At 39.4% G+C, this 26,094-nt stretch overlaps 1 protein-coding gene across 1 annotated transcript in view; it reads right to left on the reverse strand.

The window, feature by feature from the left end:
• Nucleotides 1-26,094, reverse strand: part of T265_12557 (hypothetical protein) — a gene marked incomplete at both ends in the record, with an annotated part of 56,245 nt that overhangs the window by 11,191 nt on the left and 18,960 nt on the right. Inside the window, 3 exons of the mRNA XM_009164281.1 lie at nt 1,017-1,104; nt 8,007-8,089; nt 17,224-17,272. Coding sequence (XP_009162545.1) covers nt 1,017-1,104; nt 8,007-8,089; nt 17,224-17,272 — 220 coding nt within the window. The remainder of the gene's footprint in view (nt 1-1,016; nt 1,105-8,006; nt 8,090-17,223; nt 17,273-26,094) is intronic.

Genomic DNA, 26,094 nt, shown 5'->3' on the forward strand with positions numbered 1-26,094 from the left:
ACTAATATCTAATTTTGTGACCTTGAACTCAACTTTTGTTGTCTAGCAAAATTAATGAATATTATGGACAGCACATACAACAGCTAACGTGAAAAGACAGGTTGTTGAGTGTTTCGATTTAAGGTATATAGTTAGCCACTGCCTAGAAAAGTTGAAGCAAAGTACATTGGATTTGGAATTCCAAAAATGAAACAAAAATCCACTACATTGTTGAAGTTGCTCAGTTTCATCTCTTGGCTTATTGCTCATAATGAGTACCAAACTATCAATCAGTTCATCCGGGGGCTGTAATTTTTATTTGTTAAAGATATCGAATGTGCGAGCTTTTTACACTTTTCTTCCTAAAACGGCAGTTGCATGGATTATTAGGATGAGGACTTTCAGCTACTTTGCAGGCCATCCGGTGGTAACACACGGAACTCCTAAATGGTATTCTATAGCCTTCAAACTAGGTGGTCTACTCTACTGCAAGTATCTTCCGCCAGATCACTATGGTAACAAGTGTGTATAGTTTTACTTTGCTTAATCATAAACCTTGTTACGATCTCTATTTCTTAATTACGTCTACATAAGGGCTATTCTCGGGGCTATTTAAAGGTGATTGTCTATGTGGAAGACTCAGGATCAAATGCACTCTCCATATACTTGCTAACCTTCAGGAATTCCTTTTTGCTGCGGGTCTCGTTGCGAAATTAAACTTAAAAAATTGTCTGTTAAAACCAGGAATCGTTTAACTTGGTTTCATTCTTTCTGCTTAAGTCAAGCAGTAGTAATTATCAAGCAGCAGGAAAAGGTTTTCAGATTCATTGTGCAATGCATCCTCGCACTATCTATCTTAGTCCATTCGAATTTTTAAATTAAATTAAACGGGTTATATGTGTTGAATAGTTCCGTTTCCAGATATTAGACTGCCTATTTGCACACCTGATAATTGTGAACCGTGCTGTGTACCAAGGAACATGTCAAATTATTGAAGCTTTAAAAGTAGGAACCGGTAAGTGTTAAAGACAACTTACCCAGCTGGTTCTGAAGTAGGCCTCTTTGTTTAACCAGGGCGTTACTGGAACTTAGGACCTCTTTTGGAAGAGCCTTTTTCGCTTCAACCTGTAAGGGATAAATGAAATAAAGGATTGTTATCCCTACTTAGCTTATTTTATAAACTTTTCTAAACATAACCTTTCAAGAAGCCCTAAAAAGGCCTTTGCTTTCTTAGTGTGTTTATACTGCTGATTAAGAACTTTTTAACACATTTTCGACGAATGTTTTTTCTGTTTGGGGGATACGCTTTTAAATGTTTTGTAATACTTCGTGATCAGTCCAGCATTTTTTTACGGTAGATTGTTTATTAATTTTTGCTTGCTAGGTTTGAGCTTCTGCGTTTCGTGCAGTTTCAATGTAAGTTGTGAAGAATAGTGTAGCAAAATAAGCTAGCGCAACTGCTCTTTTGGTGGGACTATGGGTGGATTTTAGATATATGCATTGAAACTCTGCTTCTCGTTTTAGAGATTAATTGGCACAAAAGTGCCCACCAGATAAACAAGTTGATCTTTGGTGTGTATAGTCCAGATGATCTCATTTAAGTGCAAGACCATTCACATTGACTTGTACTACTTGATGAACACATGCATTTTGTTGTGAACCCAGCGAAGCCTGTAAAACATTCCTTATGTTGAAAGCCTGAAGAAACTTTTTGACATGGTTGTTACGTAACACACTGTACTGCTTTCAACCCCTCGTAATTCCGTTGCCTCATAGACGGATGGTTTAGGGTGATCTTAGCGTATAATTAACTCCGAATATGTCGAAAATCGGTAGAAGCAATGCTTAAACCATTTTTGCGAATACCGAACATTCCTTGACCCTAAAAATAAAAAAAACAGTAATACATTTTTTCTTCTATACTTATTCTAGAACGACTGCATATTTATTCAAACCACATCTCTGCCGCTAAGTAGTGAAATCGCTAAACAAGGGATAAAATAATGCCGTACATTTTTTTCAGAAGCAAATTACAGATTAGTTATCGAACTTGCGAGTAAGCAATTGGGAAAAATTCTCCTTGCGTTTTGCCCTCTGGCGAACGCATTGACAGAATATTCTGTTATAATGTTCTCTACCATGAATGACTACGGGGAATTGAGCTATCAGCAAGGACAGCTCCCAAAGAATGTGTCTATGTACGGATGCTGCGATTGCACAAACTTTTGTCTGGTTTTTAAATCGTATGGTTTGAAGCAATTTTTTACGCTTCAAGCACGACTCACTTATTTTGATGCCCGAGAGTGGAATTACTCCAAAGTTTGTGAGGGGTGAGTGATTTTATTTTTAGTACGTAACGCATGATGAACAGTCGGAGTCATTACTTGATACTTTGAATTTCCTCTCCGGTCTGTTGATGAACTGGAGTTGAAAGTGCTTCTCATTTCCTTTTTCACCATCGACGCATTGCGTCTGATTGTCGACATCAGGTTTTTTATGAACGTCGTAAAAATTGTCAATCAACAGCAATACAGCCAACTTATTGCTGTCCATAAATTAAGGTAAATTTTAAATGGTAAGTTGCAAAATGGGTTAATAGTTTCTGAGCGCGTTAGAAAATATCAAACGCCAGTCATGAGGGTGCTCTTTTTATGTGCTTTATTTGCACCCACATTTTCGTCAAGTATTAAGCTGAAGCATTGGAAATTTAACAAGAAAAGGAGCCCTCTTTGGAATGGTTTTCCGTGTCAAAACCATTTCTGTAGAGATTTAATTTATAAATATCAACGACGCTTTTTAATGGGATAGCGGCGGGCACTCTGTCAGGGAACGTCAGAATGGAGGCTTAGGTAGATGAATTTAAAGACGGTGAGTGTGCAGTTGTAATCGTCTGTCATTCAGGTTTCGTATAGAGGATTAGTGTCTCAGTTTTATTAAACAAAAGCTTAAGGTAGCCTCCACTGATTTACCCTAGGAGAAACACCCCGAAAATGGTATGTACCTATTAAACAAATTACTACCCCTGTTATGTTATAAAAGTTCAACTGACGGGGTTTGCACTCGCGTTTACGTTATTTGCTTTTGTTTCCTAATAGACCCGCTAACGTCCTACAATGGTATGTCATTCTAATGCTTTCATTACATGAATCCGTATCTGACCAGTTCCTTATAAGTTTTATAGAAACTGAGCTACAGTGGCATGCCAAGATCTTTGTCAGTGGAAGTAGGTAAGCCTTATCTTAAATTATGTGGAACGCAAAGCGTTTTTATTGGGTTTTCAAAACCAAATTAAGGGGAAAAATATATATTGGTTCCCTGACTGCCTTAAAACTCAATCAACCTACTTACTCACTCCCTTGGCCTGACGAAGTTTTTGTGTCAAAAGCGAAACGTTACCCAGCAATAATTCCACCAATTGTTTACCAAACTCCTCTGAAACGATGACTTCCTAATCGACCCCTAACATTTTCCAAATGATAGATTAATGTTTCTTTTTAAATATAAAAACTAGAACAATATTTCCAAGGCTTCGGAAGCTTACTGTTCTTCGGGCTGGTTAAAATTCGGATAGTTCAATGCACAAATTACGGTTAACATTAGCCCTCAATACGGAGTGAATTTTTGGAAAAGGTGGTGTCAGTTTCTCGTTGAGACTGTACTTTCTCGAAGAGATCGATCATCTGGATCTTGGTTTAGGGAAAGGGGGAATGTCTTTTAGTTAAGTGGTTTCTGCTATTGGCACAAAAAAAAGGGGGGATGAGATAAAAATTGTAAAAAAACAAGCGTACCGGTATGACATCTGGCTGTGGCCTGTTCATTAAAACAGGCCTGTTCTAATACAACAAGGGTCCATTATGCAGCCTTACGCGCGCACTTTAGTGACTGTTCCACTCATGGAACTGAGAACTCTGCCATTTATTTCTTTTCTTTGATTATCACTTGCGGATTATTGAGGCTGTATTGGTAATCATCTACGGTTCTCCCTCTTCGCATTTCAGCAAAATGGCGGTGGATTTGAAGATCTATGCTATCTTACATAACCAAGTCACCCTCAGATTTTATTTTCAGGTGCATGGGCAGTTCAGGTTACGTGTGAACTTTTTGATAAAGCAACACGTCATACTCAAGAGCTCTTCACTGTGATTTATCTAAGTGTCTCCTATACTTGCTAAGAGTAAATTTTCAAAATCACCCACAGATATTCTTGTCCCAGGAGATTTGGATGATACTGAACAACATAGGTGAAATTACAGCACTTTGTTTATTTCGAAATCATTCCACAACTCGAAATGTTTCACCAAGGAGAGGCTGTCACCCGAGTATCCAATCAATGTCAGACCACATTACGTGAACTCTGTGACAGGTATTAGTGAGGCCATGTCGTCAAATCTAGTGGTCATTTCGCTTAAATTTTACAATTTTGAAAATTTTATGCTAGATGTGAATCGGAAGTGGTGCTTCCGTTAAAACGCCAGGCCTAAAAATAGCTGTTGGTGATATGATCAATTTTTACTTATCCTAAACATTAGGACTTATGATGTGATGGGATTTAACCAACGAAAGATGTTGGCAGGAGGGTTCATTTCACCGCAAACTCACTTTAGGAGAAAGAAAACTCTAATCTTTCTGTGGCGGAATCATAACTTAAGCTAGTTACCTGACAAATTCACGTAAAATCAAAAGACCATCTCTGCATGTTGTTATGTGACCGCGAGTTTGTGACTGGGCCAAAGGGTTAGCAGATAGGGGCACGGATATCAGAATAAAGGGACAGTTTTTGTATTCCTATAGGGCATCAGTGTGCCAGATCTTATTACTTCAAACATGGGTAGATTTATCCCAATTATGTCGATCTTTTAATTGTTTGTTTAATGAATGGTTATTGTATGTCACAGAACCTAGAAGTAGCCCCATTGGGTCACATGTTCGAAAAAAGGTTTTACCGTTTAAGCAAACATGTATATTTAGCCTTCATAAAACTAGTTAGCCTCCATCTTGGTGCTTCAGTGCACTGCTTGCAACGTTGACGCTATGTGCGGTACCGCCTCTAGAAAAATAGCTGGAGACTCTGAATTACAATGCAGTTGAACTTGTTGGGAGTGCTCATTGCGTTATCAGTAAAGAACAAGTCAATGCAAGATTTATTGAAAGTTTTTCTTCCTATACATGCCACTTATCCCATCAAACACCCAGCCAGCCTTGATGAGTGGGTAATATGCGCTGGCACCACAAACTGGCACAATATGCTAAAACCATACTTGGCTCGAACATCCCGCTGACCGAATTCCTCAGTGTCCCTGCTGGGGACAAGAGCTGTACATTTCATGAGCTGGAGTTAATACGACAGCTTACACACAGGGATTGCGATAGGTATGGGGGTTTCATTCGTATTTTTGCGCACTAGGCGGGATATACAAATTTCGCAGACTGAGGTATAGCTCATTAAGAGCCGTTGTTAAAGCTTTGCAATATTTCAATAACTACAGTCCAGTGATCGCATCAACTTATGTACAGAGAGACATCAAGATCAAATGCTTTTTGGGAAGAGTGGTTATTTCATTATAGGCGTTTTTAAGTGAAAATGGTCTATTTAAAAAATTTCAGGGTCCTACGAGGTGATTTTTTTCGTAAAAACAAACGGATAATAATCCTCATGGGCCGTCCATGTGACATTGACACTCAAATAACGTTGTTTTGGGCATTGATTCACCAAGTATCAATCGAGATTTTACTCAAACCAAGTTAAAAAACTTATTGAAAAATGTGCAACCTTGCGGCGCTGTCTTGATCTATAGATGAGAAGGCAAGGGTTTTCAGATGCTGGCTGTCAACATCTCGTTGCGATATGTAGAACGCAGGTAAGCATACACTCTACCGTCTTGCCAGCGTTTATTCCTAAGTATAAAAGGTTGCTTTAAATTTCTTCTTTTTGCACCCAACAACATTTTCGGTAGCAGTTGCGTCGATCTCCAATCAAAATGGTAATTTTGAAGATATCTACATATTTGTAAAAGAAACGATGTGCACGGTTAGTCATTTAGAGCCCCATATCACATCAATATTGGACAGTTTTCGCATTTAATCTGTCGAGCACAGATGGCAGTACCCAGGCTTTTGTTCAGTACCATTAAAAAGTCAAATACTGTTATAAAATGGAATGAGCCCTCTTTGAAAAAATGAAGTTCCGAAAAGGAATTCCTATTAGGGATAGCTTTTCCCAGTTCCTGCTTTACGATTTACCATATCTCGAAAAAGCTCTAAGCATGAACCTTTGTCACTATGTTAACGTGACTGCTCTCGTGTTTCTCGTCCTTCCTTCCCATTCTGTCACGAAACTTATCGATTTTGCGCGATAAATCCTTGATTGATGTCCATTCTTTAAGCAACTCCTGCAGGTCGCAGTGCTGTTGTGCCGTTGACCGAACCAATGATGCCTCGCACACCACGAAGGTTATTCAACGATAAATCAAGGTAGCTACCGCATCTCACAAACTTGAATTATGATCAACGGCACTCTCCATGCTTTGCCTTGGCATTTAGGCAGCAAACGTAGGATAGTTGCTCGAGGACTGTACACCGATGTTACTTTTGTTTTGAACGCACTGTTTTTGAAAAGACGATGAAATCCTGTATCTTAACGTTTTGGGTGGAACTGGGATTTGTTTTTGGAGACAGTTCGGAAAGTTGAGGATGAAGTTCATGTATATATTTCTGACTTTGATACAGCATTTTTATTCGTTGGTAAATTTCGGGAATATTAGGCAAAACGTCCTGTTCAAAGATATCTTAGTGTGGCATTATTGACTACTCACAACGAACCGATCTAGTTTACATGGACGCCAGGAAATTTCGCTTGATGAATTTGCACGAGGCGTACGATTTCACACAAGATAACAAGTTGTGGAACTAGAATGACAATAGATTGACAATATATCTTGGTTTAACTAATGAGTAAAATATGTAAGTGAAAAGTGAGTTATCAGATTTAGCAAAATTTGTCACGTCTCAAGCTGGAGGAAGAAGTTAAAATCCAATTGACGGAAAACAGTTTGAATAAAATGGTTTTAACTGATATTTTCTGCTAAATGTTTGTTGATCTTTGAAACAGTTGGGAGAGGAGGCAGGAAAAACTGTCATAAAAACAATTTGTTTGATCACGCATGCAAATTTATGAATCTTTAGGAACAAATTACACGATTTTTATAGTCGGAGAATCGGGACAACTATTTTGTGCGAAACGTGACCTCAATGAAATAAATTCTGATTCCGTGGAGAGTAAAAACCATTCTATTTTCAGGTATCATCACAATGAGAGTAATACAAGGATACCAGTTTTCAAAGCTTCTGTAGGCAACAACACTTATTTGCATACCAGTTTGGTTTTGATGGAAGACCAAATTGGACCTCAGCTGAATCTTTCGTTTACTACATAACTGAACTCAACGTGTTGCACATATTCTTCAGTGACCTTATGAGTAGTGCATTAGGTCCATAAAATCTATCGCGATCTCTCGAATACTGTACCAAGGAAAATATTAGATGGCCTTGTGCAGCACATTGAGTTGTACAAAGACATTACAAACGATAGATTCAGCTAGGTTTTAGGTGTGTCTTTCCAAAAGAACCGAATCGGAATGCAAATGAGTGTATTTTCCCAATTATGTATTTTTATTCACTTCTTATTTATCTGAGGCCGCTGCTTATTGCATGGATAACTTTGCGATCCACTGGGCGACCGAAGTCGAGACACAAAGCTGCCAAGAAGAACAATTGGAAAGCTGAAGTTTTTTCACTTAGTCGTGCGAAAAATCAGTTATTGTTTATTAACAACGTGGAATTTTTCGGTGAAATTCCGGGAAATTAGTCAGGTGTGGAAAATTCCGGGTTAACTGTCAAACAGGACGGACCTAAATTTTTCTCATACGGTCGAATTTTTCGTAAAGTCAGCATATTTCAGAAAGTTGGAAATGCTTTGTGTACAGACATTAGAAACTACGAATTCCCACCTTGTGGTTCAAATGACTTACCATTTTCCCGTTCAGTTCATGGTAGTGTATGTTGCATACTTTCTCGGCAGCGACTTCACTTTCAAAGGTAACAAAACCAAAACCTGAAAAAAATGAAGATGTAAATGAAATATGTATCAACATATGTTTTTCAGCTTTAGTGCATTTCTCTTGATCTAAAAGATTGCAACATCAACCGTGACACAAAAAAGCTCCTTCAACTTTTTGGAACTGCAAGAATATTCACAATGTTTTCTTCACAGGGCGAAAATAACCTAAGTTCGATGGTTTACTTACACTAACTTTGAGACTCATAATTCAACGACCCTTGCTCTAAGTTACAGGCACTGTTAAATACAAGAAGATTGTGTAAGCGTAGACTCTTGAGGATTTGGATCGGTTGGACGCAGAAGCCCTAACGAATGAAAATGGCCGTTCGGTAGTGCCATTTGGCGAAAATGAAAACTCCAATTTGTCTTTAAACGCAGTGAATTGACCAACATTTGACATTTGTGGTTTTCAGGTTTTAGAAGGCGCACTTTAGCCGACACACCTTGCCGGATTACTCAGTCACATTGGACGAAGCCGACACATCCTTCGATATAATAAATAACGCTACATTGTTTTTGAGCTGAGCAGCATAGACAACCAACTGACTCACTGTTAGCCCAAATAATCAAAACAATAGGGTTCAAAGGAAGAAGTGAAATGAGTTTGTCAAAGTAGTCATCTGGTGGCTTGTCATTTTCCAAACAAGTGGGAGCAATTAAATATATATAACTTCTTGTGCCATCGTTTGTTCCCCCAAAAATTCCGCATTCCTCTCCCTTTGAGCCATTTGTTACAGTACGTTTCGTTTCCTAGAAATATGCAGAATCATTGAGAATGTCCGGAAATTCAACAAAGATACGCACGGGAACACTTTTTTGTTGGCATTAGCAAGTTAATATTCTAGTTTTGCCACCTAGAATACAAGATTTCTTGTGAAGCACCGTACTTAAGATGGGTCTAGATTGTGAATGTTACCCTGCACCATTTGCACGATTTTATTTTTTTCCGTTATCTATTCAATCCTGGCTATTGAGTGACAAATCAGTGTGTTCACAGGTTCTCCCACAAGCTTCTCTATCTCAGTTTCAAGTCTCACCATTAGAATGCATCAAAGTGTTATCCGAAAAACATGAAATAAATAACTACCGAAAGAAGACTGCTCAACCGTTTCCGCACGCACCTTGTTAAGCACATTTATCTTATACTGCCTCAGATTTGTGCGTGTCGAAATTTGCACGACGCCACTTGTCGTTTATAAAGTAAGTAGAAGCATTTTCTTAGGATTTTTGCAAAGAACAGGAGCCAAGGAATTACCTATGCTGTTTGCGGAGAAAAAATTACTGGAAAGTGACTCATACTGACACGCCTTGCACGTTGTGGCCATGAGCATGGTCATAATGACGCACAGGCGGGTGACTCCTATTTTTCTTCTTGTTTTTTTAAGTATTTTTCAACATGGTCCTGCCACATAACCAGCACTACTGAAGGTATGTTCACAAAGCGCAGGTATGTGTGTTATAGCAAGATGAACCGAACGTCTGATTGGTCTGCATACACCAGATTGGTCAGTGTATATGCTTATCCCACTTCGATCTTGGGGCCCGGACAACTTACCGCCTCAGTTGTTCTGTCCAAAAAATATACTTTACTTTGATCTGAAAAAAAGTGAGGATGAGTTAGATGCCCGGCTGCCTTGATACAGCAGATAATGAGACAGTTAACAGTTTGTTGAGTCAGAAGTAATGCTATATTCTTCTCTGAGCAGGTCAACTATCACGCGCGAAGCAACCTATGAGTGTATGCATAAGCATGCTTATTCCACTTCACTTTGAAATATTTAATGGAATTGGTAAAGGACATTTCAATCACCGATGGCCTTTTTTATATATAGGGCATCACGTGTTTTCCAACGACCTTACGGTTTACAGAGTTATTTTTTGTGTTCGTTGTTTTATCCCTGAAAGCCTGGATTTTTGTCACTCTATACAGCGTGTGAAATTTTCCCAATTTTTCACTTCTTTTCGAATGCTTTTGTAGCCGTCACAGCTCTCAAAACCCTTTTGCCTTCCGTGAGAAATTTTTTATATTCTTTTAGCTTGTTTATAAGTGAAAAATAAAACTCTATGCGAAATAAGTATATGATAACTCAAACGTTTTGAATGTATCCTTGAAGGGTTAACTTGATAGTGCTCACTAGTCAGCACTTGATGGCTGTTCTCTAACCTCATCTTTCATTAATTTCGAACAAACCAAATTTGCACACTTAGATGTAAACCAAGGCTTCTTACCACTAACCCTCTTCGGCATGAATACATTCCTCGTAGCTCATTTGTACAGAAAAAGCAGATGATAGTCTTTAACCATTACTTTGCATCGGAATGAAATAACAGTGAGTTGGTCGGAGACGGTGGAAGTAGAGAGGGAGAAAGAGGTCATATCCCAGCTGTTTAATCTAGCACGCGCTCAGACAACACTGTTTGCGCATTATACCTGAATTCTGTAGTGTGCTTGATACAATCAATGAAATAAGGAGGACCGCTTAGAAAGCAACGATGTGAGCGTGAATTTGTTTCGAATATTACGCAACCAGCTACAACTAATCAAAAGTTTCCCAGCATATTTTGGTCTGCAATGACTGAAAAGACCTGAAAGAAGATCGGTTAGTCAATATTATCACGACACTTACTGGGTTGTCGTATTCGGGCAGACTGATCACGTCGCTAAAGTGTAAACATGCTTGCACCTTCAGGCTTCATGGTTCACGCTTGTCTAGCACGCATGAATCAGCAAGAGAAGGACCGCACGAGCAGTATCAAGAAGACAATTTACTTCAACTAGGATTTACAGAAACACTTTGCCGACTTTACGTGGGTGTGTTTTGAATAGCGTTGACTGTACATTTCCTTTGATCGTACTATTTAGCAGTGACTATACTGTCTTTGGACATTTAATGATATGTTCTTATGAGACCATTTAAATAAAAACACTCTGTAATACTGCAAGTCTAAGTAAACAGGGATGGCAAATTTGAAAGCGCGTTGGCATCTTCCGACAACGGTAATACTCAAGCAAAGTTAATGTTCCCGTGAAAAAACACCTTGTTTTCGACGTTCTACTTTGAGAAATTAAGGCCCGCGTGACAGGACTCTACATGCGAATAATCTACTTGAAGTTTACAAGTGGTATTAAAGATTCAGGTTTTACAAGGCAGTTTGTCTTACAAATACTGTGTCGCAGCCAGTGATAGGTTTCGATGTTTCACTCACGTATCTGTCTCACGTATTTTCACGTATCTGTCTTCCTGATAATCGATTAATTTGGGCAACTCAATGCCAAAGGGCACTTAGGATGCAACGAACACCAGGCTAATGTCACGATGGTTTTTGAGTGACGTTCTTGCCCTGTTTCTTTGAACAATCGAATAACGGTAAAAGAGCTCCATTCGATTGGTATTGTTTTCTTTTCAGATATTCTGTAGTACGGTTGTCAGGCTGCTCATATAGGCCAAATAGCCGCACGATGCACTCAGCTGCAAAACCTTTACGATTGAAGTAAAACTTTTTGCTCCAAAATATTGCACTTTGTTGCGTATGTGCTGAAACCAAAAACCATCCTCTTAACTAACTTGCCCGATTGCCTTAGTCCATCAGGGACACGTCACGGCCTTCGAAAATTCAATTCCATTGTACGAATACCGAGCGGCTTGCTCACGAGGTTCCCACTACCGCCTTTAAAGAGTGCGGGTTTCCGAGTCAATCCGAAACCGACAGAATGTGGTTACAACGCCAGACTGTTTCAGCGGCTGTCAACAAAATTCATCCTGAGAGCCCTAGGTCCTCATGAGCGGAAATCTTACATAAGTTGCAGAATTGACTTTGTGGAACCATCCATATATAGACCAGCCTGAATAACGGCTAGAACCAGCTGTCCACTCTTGTGCTTCTAAGCCACATCTCGTGTGGCGCTGGTCACCGGCTGAACATGCGGAAGGAACTTGATCCGGGCAGCCCATTCGCACTCGGTTAAATTGGCGGTTATCAGCCACCGGTTGTCATGCTCGCGACGTGAGAACAAGCCCTTTTAACCAAAGAACCGGCCGCAGTTGCTCGGGCTTACTCCGATTGAAGCGGAATTATATATATATATATATATATATATATATTCGTCACCACAGGTTGTCAAAAACTTAGCAAGAGTACGGAAAATCAAAGCCTTGTTTTTCGCATATGTGCTAGGATATTTTTATTGAGTTTAGTGACAAGAAATTTAACAGTAGCGATGTCTGGTAAAATAGTTTTCAGGTTAATGTGTTTGCACAGGCCTGTCAGACGGATGTAGAATAACAAAAACAAAAACTGTCACTGAACAGAGCATTTTTCGCCGAAATCGCACCCTAGGCATTCTGCGCAAACGAAAAATTCAAATTCAACATGCTAATTGTCCAGACAAACTACAGTTACTTTGTAGTTAGCAAATGCGATGCGTTTTATTCAACAGTGGTTAAAACGTTTTTGAAATCAGCCAATTTTCGTTTACGTGTGTGGATTGTAAACCTTTATATTTTGGACAGAATTATATCACTGTACGATGGATCGTCGCACTCATCACATCCTCAGAATGAAACACAATACAAAGGCTCTGACGTGGTAAATGCAAGTTACAGAATAGGACGGCGTTTCGTCGAAAGGACACTAGACTACGATTAGCAAGGTGGATCGGGCAATGCTTTTGCAAAAGCAACCTACGTAACTAACTGGAGCATCTTGCATGAGCTTGTGTAGCTTGGAATTTTCTGGAAGTTACTTCCCTAGTTGGTTTCAGATGGCGAAGACGTCCTGAAGAAATACTGGTTCAATGCACATGTTAATTGTCTTCTAGGTTTTATGTTTGATGAACACTGTTCCACGTCAGAAATTCATTCCGAGATATGTGTTGCATATGTAAGCCTGATCTAGACTATCTCGTTCAGTAGCCTTTTGGATCTGTTCCGCGAAAATTTTGTTATTTGAAATTTCCTTCGTGTTTGTGCGTAAACATTGTATTCCTAAAATTAACCAAATGTGTAAACATTGTATTCCTAAAATTCATTAACCAAATTTCGTGTACACTGAAAATTAAAAATAAAAACTCGAACATATTTACTCCAACGAAGTTTGCGAAACTATGGCACACATGATATGCACAGCATACAAAACAATTAAAATAATATCTTTAGTATAAAACGTAGTAAAATATGCAATTGTTTGTTAAAAATAAAATAAGCAGCATGATAGACTTTTTGAACCTTATTCTCTTGCTCTATGTGACCAGGAAACCCTATTATTATTTACTTCTCCAAAGAAACAGGAAACGCTTGTGTATATCAGTGCAGTTCAACACATGGGAGACGTCTTTTTTGGTGCTCATGTTATTTTATATATATATATATAATTGGCGAAAAGATCCCGAAAGCTTTTGACTAAAACTCAATTGTTTTGGAATCTTTTCCCTTCAGTGAGTGGGCTTAATCCATGGAACTGTATTTCGTCTAGACAGCGACGAAGTTGATTGATCGCAATTGTCAGATTGGTCAGACACGATTGGAAAAAAGACACTTGATAAATTATTTTCGCCGTTCACCAGCTGTCAATCGGCTGCTTCCGTTTCCCCACTCCGAATAAAAAAAAAGCACACGCATTGCTCGCTCTACTGCAAAATTGATCATCAGTGAAGGTTGGGACTCTTTGCATCTGGCCTCATTACAATACAAAAACAGTTTGATGTTCTCACCCGGAATGCCCATAACCTCAAATGTAATTATGAAGTCAGCTGCAGTTGTGATGCCTTTTGACCTGTGGACCGCCCATAGACGAATGTTCAAGCTCAACTATGTCAGCCCGATAAAGAGCTAAAATCCCCTTGATAAATCCCCTTGGTAATTTGACAGGATAAGTCCAGATTTATGGTGCTGGTTGCGAAATACAATAAAAGCAAGGAGAATGGTCACAACCAAACCACTGCACGAGCACAGACTACCAGTAGTCATTGATACTTTTGAGCGTATCCGACCGAATCAAACAAAAGTGTATCGATTGAACGGTTTACAAAAATTTACAAACCCGGTTAGATTCTCAGACTAGTCCTAGTAATGTTTGGTTATCAATCCACACACTGGACAAATGGCTGCCTAGTCCATTAGAACCAATAAGAAGGTAGTTGTCATCTCAAGCGGGAAGACGCGTCATAGCTCGCTAAAAATGTTTAAAGATTCAGAGATTGATATCTGTTACATCTTTTCTCTCTCTGGACGCCATTGCTGGTCACTAGTATTCCTCTGACGAAAAAAACAGATCGTTTGTGTTTTGTTAAGTGAAGTGGCAAAAGGTTGTTCTACTCACGATGAATAAAAAGCGGATGCCGATTCTCACCCCAAACGTTCATTTTAGTCTCATTTGTGATATCAATAAAACGGGAGACGAAGTTGCGTTAGGATTTAATCTAAAACTCCTCATAGGGTGTTCATTTGTCAGGAAACCTGAAATTCAACTTCAAGTCGCACTTTTGATACAGGTTACCATGTATGGTAGTCCAGTGGACGATATATTTGTTGTTGTGATAGATAATGTTAGCCGAGCTGCGGTGTTAGACGATTAGCTTAGTGTCAAACTTACGTGCAGCAAACACTGGGTTCACTTTCATGGCTTTGCTGTTTTGAAACTGAGGCGGAGTTTGATGAGATGATTAACTGGAATGTCAATAAAGTCATGTTTTCTCATTTGATGCAATTAATAGCAATCTGCTTGGAACGCCTATTTGCGAACAACTTATATACAGAAAGATTTGAGGACTAAAGAGAACTCAGTTGACAAAAAGTGCCCAGGATTAACAAGTCATTCAGAGGGTACTCGGTTGCTAAGATTTCTTGATGAAAGATCTTTTGGTGATTTGGTTCCGTTTGAAGAAAAACTGGTAAGTACTTTCACCACCTTCCGCTTGCGTCATTTGCATGCTCATCCGGGGACTTATTTATTGGTCCTACAGCAAGGCACTTATCCCAGAGAATGCGATGATGCAATCTGATGTCATCGACTAGCAGTTGGAGGAATCAGCTCAAATATAATTGCACCGCATGTGGTCAAAACTGGTTATGATACCGAGAAGTCATGAACCAAATGCCCAATAGAAGATGAAGATTGATACGATCCAGACTGATATTGACTGCGGGGGCCATCACAGTCAGGCTGACTCACAACTCAAAGTTTAATAAAAGATGTATGGCCTTCAACCTTGATTTGGTTCACGAAAAACTCAATGAGAGAGAGCACCTGTTTGGTGATGATTGTGTATCTGGATTCCAGGACACAGCGATTCAGACAACTTTGTCCAAGACTTCTAAGCCATACATATGAATTATGTTTTGTCCTATTGACTTACAATATATTAGGCGGAAGCACTGATTCTGGAAGACCAACCTTGTTTACTGTCTAATTTTTATAGGCAAGTCGACTTGATAACCGAGAACTCCATCTTTTGAAACCCAGTGACGTATCTATCATTTATGCCCCAATACATGTCATTAAATCCGTGCTCTATTGAGCATTGCTTTTTCTGCCCTGGCGCAGTTTCACCGAGATAATAACCATCTTAAAGGAACCTAGAAAATGAATTTCTTTCCATTTTGTTATACCTCAGCAGAGCATAGTCCTGGCCGTGTTGGTATTTTAAACCCTTGAAAACCCTAAGAAATAGAGTACATAGCCTGCTCTCCGCAAACCAACCCTCGATTCGCCCGAATATCCCGTCCTAATAAAGCCAAAATTTGGTCAGTGCTTCCCAGCAAGAACAACTGCTTCAGGAAAAACATGAGACTTTGAAGAATGTGGTGTGAACGCAGGGTTGAAGAATCTCTTGGCTGCCTTCCAAATGAAGTGTGCGATTCAAATCTTTTTCAGTCTGATTCTCGTAAACAGCGCCAGTTTGTATGACCTTTACGGCCATTGCATTGCACGGTGGCAGTTGACTTTTGATGAGCTTAATAATCTGAAATATTTTAGCAGCTCAATGAGCAAAACTGGGACTGTAGGTCCGCTTTACCGTCCTCTTTCTGACACGACCACACCTTAGTGTTTGTACACACAGTCAGCATTAGCCACGGAATTCTTGTGGCGTTCATATTTTTACCTCATAAAGGGAAGGTGGTCAAAAATTTCATTCACAAGAAAAACATTTACACTCAGGGTATGGTCGTGGTGACCATTTATATGTGAATGCGTTTGTTTCTTTCCGTTCTTTGATTTTAGAAAATAAAAATATGCCAAAGAGAGAGGAGTGTAGTAACGGAGGACATCGGCTCCCAGCTAGCTTCTAATGCTCTTTGTAGAACGCGCGTATTTCTGGGCAGATATAAATCGATCTAGTCCCTCCCCCAGAACTGCCGTTTGGAGCGTTAATCCATTCATATATTTCACTAAAACATTGGTCCAACAGTGAGGCCTTAATAGTGAAAATGTCTTTTCTGTAAGGACAATCTGAAATAACTTCATGTAAAAGATTTTGAGACTGGATTAACGCACATATTGATTTTTTCCAACGGGACACTTATTGAAAGATGAGAACAAACGCTTCTGATCTAATAATTCAGCCGAAGTTCCATGTCTAAATTACTATTATGTTCAACTATAGCACAACATGTTATGAGCTATTTCAAGGACTATTTTCCGTTTTCCCGGAAAAAACGTAGGCCGTATGCTTTTTACGTTGTTCTTGTAACGGCTGAACTGTGCTATTGGACGAAAAAATACCTTGGTCAGCTAACCCTTGGGGCCCCAATAGCTGTACAGAATTTTGACCAGTCGGCTGCACCAGGTTGCTTCCTTCAGGGCGTGAATAATATCACAAATTTAACATTGCTGTTGGACGTGAGAGCTTTATCCAGTATCACAACTTTCGTTTACTTCAAAAGGCGATCGCGCGTGCAAGTTTTTTATATGCTTTTGTTTTTTCTTGGCCCGTGGGGTCAAATCGATGGGTGTTGATCTCTGTTCGATGAGTTGGCTGCTATGCGGTAGATGCGCAATCAGGCATGATGTAGTCACCAGCAAACTCAATTTTTAACTGAGCTTTGGTCTCTGTAGCATTGAAAAAAGTTATACGGAGAACTATTTTCTAGCCAGCTTATGCTCGTTATCTACTGCAAGACGTGACTCACCCCGATGTCTGTTGGTAGACTTATCCATCATCAGCTCACATGTTTCCACCTGAATATAAAAGAAAATAAGCAAACTTTGACGACTTCGCGGAGTAGAGTAAAAACTCATCTTTTGCATAGAAAATGAGGTACATTATTATGTATGCATGGGTGCGACACAAAGCTGTATAAGGCTTTCTGCTTACATGGCCGGTGTGATGTGTTTAAGGTGCGAATGGATTTCCATGACTAATATAATTTTATACTTACATAAAATATTTTGCTTCTTTCACACCAGTGTATTTTCATCTCAAAATATGGGCAAAGTTCAGCTAAAATCAACCGACTGTTCTAGGCTCATATGGTTATTTGCAAACTACTTAAAACGGTAGCTGCTAAATAAATTACCCGCCTCTCAGGTTCACTGACAAACTCGTTGATAACTGCAAGCAATAAAATACTGCCCAAAGTCTGTGTTAACCACGTAGTCCTGCTTGTATAAGCCTTAGGTAAATAACCCGCTTGGGTGACTTTGACACCTAACAAAGTTTAAAGCATAAAAAAAGACATTCAAAACCGAGAGGTACAGGAAAGACCCCATGAATTTCTTCTGAAGTATTTTTTGTGGTATTTTGGCTCTTTACAGCTTGGTTCTTTACTAATTAAGTTGTTTATATAATTTTTCAGGTAATATTTATGTCAATTATTCAAGGTATCGCCATAGAATCACAACTTGGAGGTGCACCCTCCGCGGCCTTTTTAACAACTTCACAAGGTGGAATTTTGAAGGCACCTATAGCATCATAGAAAGATGTGGGTACATAATTGTTCATTACAATAGTAACAATAATTTGCCGGCTGTCAAAAATCCGAGGAGAATTGTGCACTCGTTTCTGACTTGCTGGCAGTCATCGACGATAAGTACCTTATGAATTTTCAGGCCTATTCGCACCGGCTGCATTTCAGTTATCATTTGCAGACTAAACCTATCGGCCAAGAGCAGCCGACAAACAGGATGGTTATCTTTCGTTTAGGAAGGTGGGACGCGCAACTAATTTTTCAGTACCAGACTGCAAAACACGTGGTCAAGTGTTGACGGGTCTGACAGCTTCTTAGATTGGAGATGCACCCAACTCATGAACCACTCCTTTTGAGCTACATATGATACGTCAATGGCGTTAGCTTATGTGGGAAATGTAATTATTATCTAATCGTGCAAACAAGCCGAACTGTGCTAAAAGGCCGATGAGGACTGTGCAGCATTTTCCTTATTGAAAATCACCAACAGTGCCCATTTCACGAATGATGATTTTTTGAGTCACTATGGCGATTCGAACCTACAATCTACGGAGAATTCTTGTTTGACACTATGTTCTGTTTAAGCGTAAGCACATCTCACTGATGATCCGCTGCTGGTGACCAAACGGTCTAGTCTTCAACCCCTACGGTTGATGAGATATGCACTGATGATAATCTCCAAAAGAGATGAAGCATTTGGAAGGCACATATTGGTCTCAATAATTAAACAATTTCTCCACATACTGCAGACAACCCGACTATAATTTTCGCTTGAGTAAGCCAGACGCATACTTCTTCAGTAAGGCAAAACCACTGTGAGAGATTTGTGTTGAACTAAACAGATTGCCAACATTTTTTAAAACTATCCCCTGAAAATCCCGCCGTCCATATGATGTATATGCCATGTGTATTTCCACTGTAATATTTCCACATCTCTCAGCGTGTCCACCTCTTTGATTTTCTGAAATATGTGTGGTCTGCCGTGCTGAAACCAACACCCGGTTATAACAACTCTTCTATCTTACGCAGAATATGAATATTCATGAATAGCGAGTGAATCTGTCAGACACGGCTCGAGTACGTTGTTTCGCATCAATATTTATCAGTCTCACTCGTGAAATATAGCCAGGTATTTTCGGCCGTCGGCAGATCAGTTGATCTTTCGAAGAAGCAGTGAACTCCTTCGGTTTTAGCCGGTAAGCATCATGAAGCAACCTGCTACGCGTGAACGTTTGCAGTGCAGTTTTGCTCTGCTTGAACAGTTTTTTCCATCCTAGGGTAATTATTTCGGTTGGGCTGTGCTACAAATGCATCGCAATCATCACCAATCTCTCTGACGTTGGTGCCCATCATCCTTGGCTCTTCAGGGGTATGTGTTCTAACTAACTGATGCAGAATGCCAGGACGTTACCACTAACACCGCCGCGCATGCTGATAAAACATGTTCTCCACAAAAGGCGGACAATTTCGCACTTTAGTTCCCGTCACTCAGACTGGGTTAATCACCTGTGGGAACTACCCTTTTGGGTTGAAACTTGCAGTCTATTTTGCGAGTTCTCTGGACGTTTGTTGCGTGTCTAGATCTTAATCTTACTATCATCAAGCGTGCACTTTTGATCTACGAGAGCGAAAACCGACTGTGATGCTTTCTTCCGTTTTGTACCAACAAGCCGGAATCTTTGCACTGGGCCAGAAAAGGCTTTGCAAAGTGGAGCCTGTGGTTATACTTTCTCCAATTTCTAAAAGAAGTTACAGATGATGTTTTGAGTGGCAAGTGGTTCTCAGGATGTCCAAAATACCACGCCCCGCAGGTTAACTTGTGGGGTGGCCGGGTCCATGTGTCTGGCTTTGTGATGAAGCTTTCACGCTCGAGGAGAGTATCATCCTTAAAAAAATCGAATAATTACAGAGAAATCTAGCTGCAAGGAATGGTGCTGTTAGTACGCCCAAATTACTACACTCCACCCGATCTATATGGATATATTTTGCTGCTTGAACCTACTTCCACAGCACGGTAACCAGAGCGTATTTGGCCTGATGACGTTTTTACGACGATCTACAGAATAGTAACCGAACTTTGGCCTCCGGGTGTTTAGGTGGCGTATTCCACTTTATGTCGAGCGCGCAAAACACCATTGACTTCATGACATGTGGCTTGTAACGCCTAACATGCAATAAGTAAAAATCTCATCAACCCACCAGAAATATTTATCTTCTCTGATACTTCATAAGAAGCGCATAATATTTACCGCTAGCAACAAAAATGCAGAAAAAAGAACCCTAAATTCCGAGCATTCAGCACCGATCGTTGCCCGAGGCGTTTGTAAACCAAAATCTGTTAATTTAAATAACTAATTTTCCCTAAAGATATTCTCTAAATTTCGACATCTCGCCTTTCACACTCACAGAATGATATATAACTTGTTTTCTGTACCTGCTATTATTTAAGCATTTGTGACCTCCGTCTTTTTCCACTGGGCCGTGTCTCATTCATCTTTTATACGTATTGGCTGTTATAGGAAAATCACATGAAATTTCCGTAGCCAACTACAGAAACTTTCTGGTGACTCCAGCACCCTAGCTACAACTCCTGACTCAGTAGTCAACACCATGTTATCTTCAGTATTTCTAGGGCCATATCCACTGCACACAGTCCCAGTGAGAATATTTATCTATGTAGCTAAATGCGCTTTCCTGATTTCTACATGTGTGCACTCTCCTATACAATAAATCCCTCGTGCTTTGTTTGGGCTGCTATAGTTCATGCTGTAAAGGCACGTCCTCTCCTCCGATTGCAACGAGACTTGACTTGGACTAATGTACTTCGACCGTTTTCATCTTCTGTTGCGCGCGCTGCAGAGAAAGTGTAAAGACCTATGAAGTAGTCACAAATGTCGAGTTCTTTCCCGAGAAAAACAGTTCATTCTGGAAGTTCTATCCCGATATGATGGCCACAATAATAGTTTCGAACGGTCTATCCGGGAAAATGTCTGCGTCGCGTTACATTAGTACACTAGTCACGATCATTTGAACGTTACATTTTTGGCGGGGAAAATAAACCGCTAAATTTCCGGTAACAGTTTGATTTACAACTAGCCTTCTGCGTAAGCCATTGGTCTGTTTCTGAGAAACCTTATGAATTCGAAAACTTCCTTGAAGTTTAAACCTGGTTAATTAAAAATAGAATTTCGATTTGCAACCAACATCGTGTTGTTGGAATGTTGATAAAATGCCCTTAGTTTCCATACACGTGGGCGTTTTAGCGTAAGCAACATTTTTCGTCACATACATCGGATGGTAATGCGGATTAGGACTCATTTAGTTGATGTTTGGATACACGTGGGCGTTTTAGCGTAAGCAACATTTTTCGTCACATACATCGGATGGTAATGCGGATTAGGACTCATTTAGTTTGATGTTTGGATAAGTTTTCCACTCAACTTTACAATTTTTATAATTCTCGAGCGTTCAACATGGCATTTATTTGTTTAGCGGATTTATCCGGTAGATAGGTCACGGCAATCTGTGGTGGTCAGTAAATACAATATTTTTCCTTGAGTTTAAGCATGGTGACTGACTAAAGTCAAATTATAAACACAGACTTAAGAAACAAATTGGTGGATGAGATGAACCAGTTGTCATTCTGGCGAAAACAACATTAAGTTGCTTCTTTTATTCATTTGAAAAAGTTTCTCAAGGGTCTTAAATTAATACGGTCACTTCACCACTGTTCGCTGTTAATATTGTGTACAAAGGATACGGTCCGATGTTGATGCCAGTTAAAGGCATCCAACGAACGACTGATTTTAACGCCTGCTTATAAAAGGTGCTCTTTCGTGGTGTTTTTTCTCATTGAGTGATATTCTGCCGCATAGCAGATGGAGATAGTTTTGATGTTTTTTCTTTTTAGCATTCTGACATATTTAGTGAGCCAAACAATTTCGATCAAGCGACATCTGCCTCTAAATCAATGCGCCACACAAAACTCTTCGGAAAGTGATAAAAAAACAAAGAGCGTTGTACTTGTATGCCAAAAATGAGTTGCACATTCATTCTAATGAGTGCAGTTTACCCAAGTCGTCATTTTACCTTCTCAGAGCAAATATGTTAAACGGGATAAAGATATCTACGTGTCAACCAAACTGCGGTGGTTGTTTTTTAACGTGGCCAAGTCCTGTTTAAACAGATGACCGAAAACATCGTTGATAGTATCTATCAGACCCCAGCAGTACTAGCTAAATGCTGTATTGTAATCCGTGGCAGCTTACTTATGGGGAGAATAAACGTTTAGCAAACTTCTGAATCCTTTGCAATGAAAGTAAACCACGTTACCTGGCTAGCAGGTTTTCATCAGTTCCTCAGATTCAACCTCAAAAGATTTTGAAGTTTGTCTTCAGTTGTGCAACCTACACAGTCAGAGAAATGCTAGGTGACACGCAAAATGCAAGGTGAGATAAGGAAGAAAACGCTCAGAAGGTTTTGAGGTCAACGTGGGACAGTTTCAACAGTTAAGAATTAGAGGCGCCACAAAAAAATTATCAGCACTTATTCCTACTGCATACCACAAATCACAAGTGGGAAATTCAAGAGGTGCTTTTTCTATCCGATAGAAACATGAATGACTACGTGGGGAGTTGGTACGTATTGCAACATATCAGAAGGGTGAATATCGTCAAGGCCTAAATGAACAACAAGAATTAAGTAGATGATTTATTGCGTTCTATCAATGAAATTCAAAGAAAAATTGCGCTAAAGAACTGCACTTAGTTGCAATGTAATTCGGAGCCAACCAGATGAGTAAATTTTGTTAAATCTCTCAGTTTTAGAATTTTTTAAATGCACCTGGTGCACGAACACCTTATTTTCAGTGTGAGCTATTCCAGTTATCATAATATATTTAGCTGACAGATCACAGCTTGCATAGATTTGTCTAAAATTCTTTGACAACCCAAATTCTGTTCATTCATTAGAAAATCCGTTAGCTTATCCGAAAATTAAGCTTGATGTTAACAAAAGACTTGAAAAACAGTTAACTTACAACTGTCAGATTTGGCTGGGATTTAGCTGAGTTCACCATTATTTTGGGATGTACAAATTGCGTACCATTTGGGCATAAATAAAACAGAACTTAAGTGGAAACTCGGGTGCAGCAGCTCCCTGACAGGCCATAGGAAGGACGAAACCGATCGCGCGCTATACAAGCGTTCCTATAAATCTTTTTCTTTGGATGATATACAGGTTTACGGTGGAAAATATATTTTTTATTTCAATCATTTGAAAATACGCGCTATTAATCTGCTTTAACACTTTGTCTTCAAATGTCCTCCTAAATGAACTAGAACTAAAAACGTAACAGTCTGGTAATTAAGATGGCAGATACAATCTACATCAGGTAAGTTGTTCTATTGGTTGGTCCCTGAGTTCGGTTATTATTCCAGCCTAACCAGAAGTAGCCCGCCGTTTACCGGGGTTTTAGTTAAAAGTACTACCCGGTTAAGGGGAAGCAGTGCAGTCTACCGGACGAAGGAGGAAACACAATGTCACCTAGCCCTTGGTAGTCAGAACAACTCAGTCCCCATGGCTTTTGTCAAACCAATTATGGGTTCGCCTATATAATGTTCTCGTAAATTTAATCTGCAACATCAAACTTAAGACTGGAACTTTTGGACCAGGAACTTAAACAAAATATGTCGCGAGGTGTAATCGGGAGTCCTAAAAATACGATTATTACTTACCCAAAACGACCGGACAAATGATTGTGGGTGTTAAAAACTGATAACACTTCTGTTTTTTGGCAGACAAGAGTGCTAACACACACCTTTTAATGTACGAAATTGGTCATCAAAAACCTGTTAATTTGCTGCGATTCGGAAAAACTTAATCCCTATTGAAATCCATTTTTATAGGTTGCTTCTCTGACGTCAAGCCTAGTTTATCCGCGTTTTTGTTTTTCTTTAGAAACCAAAATATTCCAATATGTGTTTTAATTTACCTTACTATCTGGCCCCAGTGTTTATATGAAGTATGTCAAAATGCCGTGTCACTGTCTAGAAATCAGTTCCTCAAACTGTTTACCCTATTTATAACTAAACTAAGTATGGATAAACACAGCTGCCAGGAATGTTGATTTTCAGTGGACCAGAGACAAAAAAGTGGCGCATAGTTTAATTTGGGTAGTGTTTTCACCGTGTTATGAATTAAAGTGCTTTGAATAATAAATAATCCAAATTCGGCTCGTCATGATCAAACGTATGGTACGTGGAATCTATTTTTCCACTTACAAAAAGAAAGGTTCTTTTTTAAGAGGAACATTTTGAACTGATCATTAATAATCTTCTTCAGCGGAAAGTCTAAAACTGAGGTGTGAAATCCCGTTGAAAGTAAAAACCGGAGTTCACAGGTGATCATTCTAGCAAACTTACAATTACAGAAAACTATGTAAAGTGTAGCTACATAAGCGGACATCAGTGATGAGAAGTTATTTAGTTACCTTTACCGATAGCAGACACCGTCAGGTATAAATAACAGAACATTTACTGCTGTTACGGTGGAACATCTACGCCATCAGAAATGTGTAAACTCTTTTTTGAACTAATTAAACTTTCAAAACGTTTTGGTGAGTTTGATGAATTAGAAAAAACGCAAAGGCACGTTTACTTTTGCAACAGCGATTCCGCTCCTTTGATACTCGCAGACAAACAGTAACACCAAAGAACGGTTTTCATTTAAAGGAAGAATCATGGTAAAAAACGTAATATTAAAATACCAGACTTGCCTTCTGATCAGTCTTTCCTTACCCGCTAAACTTTTAGTGACACAGTCCTTATCCTGCTTAATTCTTGATATTGTGTAGACGCCAATGCGTGATGTACGAGGAACTTTACAACCTATCCATAGAGCAAGACTGCAAACATCCACCTATCACTGGTGCCATTACTCATTAGTTAAGCCGCGTTAGTGGTCAACTGCAAATAACTCATTAAAAAACGCTGCGTTTGTAAAGTTAAACCTTAGTTCTGCTCTCTTCTGCAGTACCGATGTTGATAATTTGTGGTGTTTTTCTAGCCATGCAAATCTTACTAATGCGATTTGTCTGTATATTCATAGTTCATTTGGGCCGAAGCGTGTTGGAAGTTCCGAAAAACTGAGCGTGAATGACATTCGGCGCACTGAGAATGACCTACTGCCGTGCACAGAAAAAGTTTGTCAGACTGATTGCCAGGCGTACGTTTTTACTTGCTGTACCGGAAAAGTCAAATACAAAAAGTTATAAACGAGTTTCGACGTAGTAAACGAAACAGCCGAAAAATGGAAAACGAACTTTATTGTTGGAGGTAGCAATATTTGGTGCTGGTCTTTTGTAAAATTTCAACAATAAACTGATTTAGAACCTCTCGAAAATTAATAGGCTGTTAATAATTGAGCTATGTCAATATTGACCGTGCTATTGTTCACCCTATCAAGTACCAGTTCATCGCATTGGCAAACTTCTTTTTGCCCTCCACGTCCACTTCTCAAGGGCCGTGAAAACATTCACTGCAGATCAGTTGGACTCTGTTGCATTTCAACGACGAAAACTGATTTGTTGTCCTTGGAATAGATTGATAATGGTAATGAGTCTTTATAGGTAGAGTAGCAATTCCTGTTAGGCGGTAATCATTTTCTTTATTGAAAGCGCATTAATTGATAAATTTGGGGAGATGTATGAGTCTTTATGCAGCACGAAGAAAACTCAGAAAGCTTTTTGCATTATCCAAAAGCTATCTTTTTGTGTTGACCTTTAGCTCGGTGGGGGCAACAGATATTTGCCAAAAAATGGTATCCGGTTTTTATCTTGAATTTCGCCGCACAAAGATTACACAGCTATCTACTTGTTTGCAGAAAAACTCGCGTACTGTGCCCGCATATACTGTGCGCTGGCTTTGAATTAACCAGAAAAAAATGACTTGAGGATTCTACAGTCTTTGCCCGCAATGTACAGGGTATATTTGACGAACGGTGAGAATGTTTAAGAATGTTCCACCTTGTACATTTCATTGCTCGGTAAAATTCTCACCTGTAGGACAATTCGGTTTTAACAGAGGACGTAAGATA

Source organism: Opisthorchis viverrini (assembly GCF_000715545.1).
Source record: "Opisthorchis viverrini unplaced genomic scaffold opera_v5_4, whole genome shotgun sequence".
Lineage (NCBI taxonomy): Eukaryota > Metazoa > Platyhelminthes > Trematoda > Opisthorchiida > Opisthorchiidae > Opisthorchis > Opisthorchis viverrini.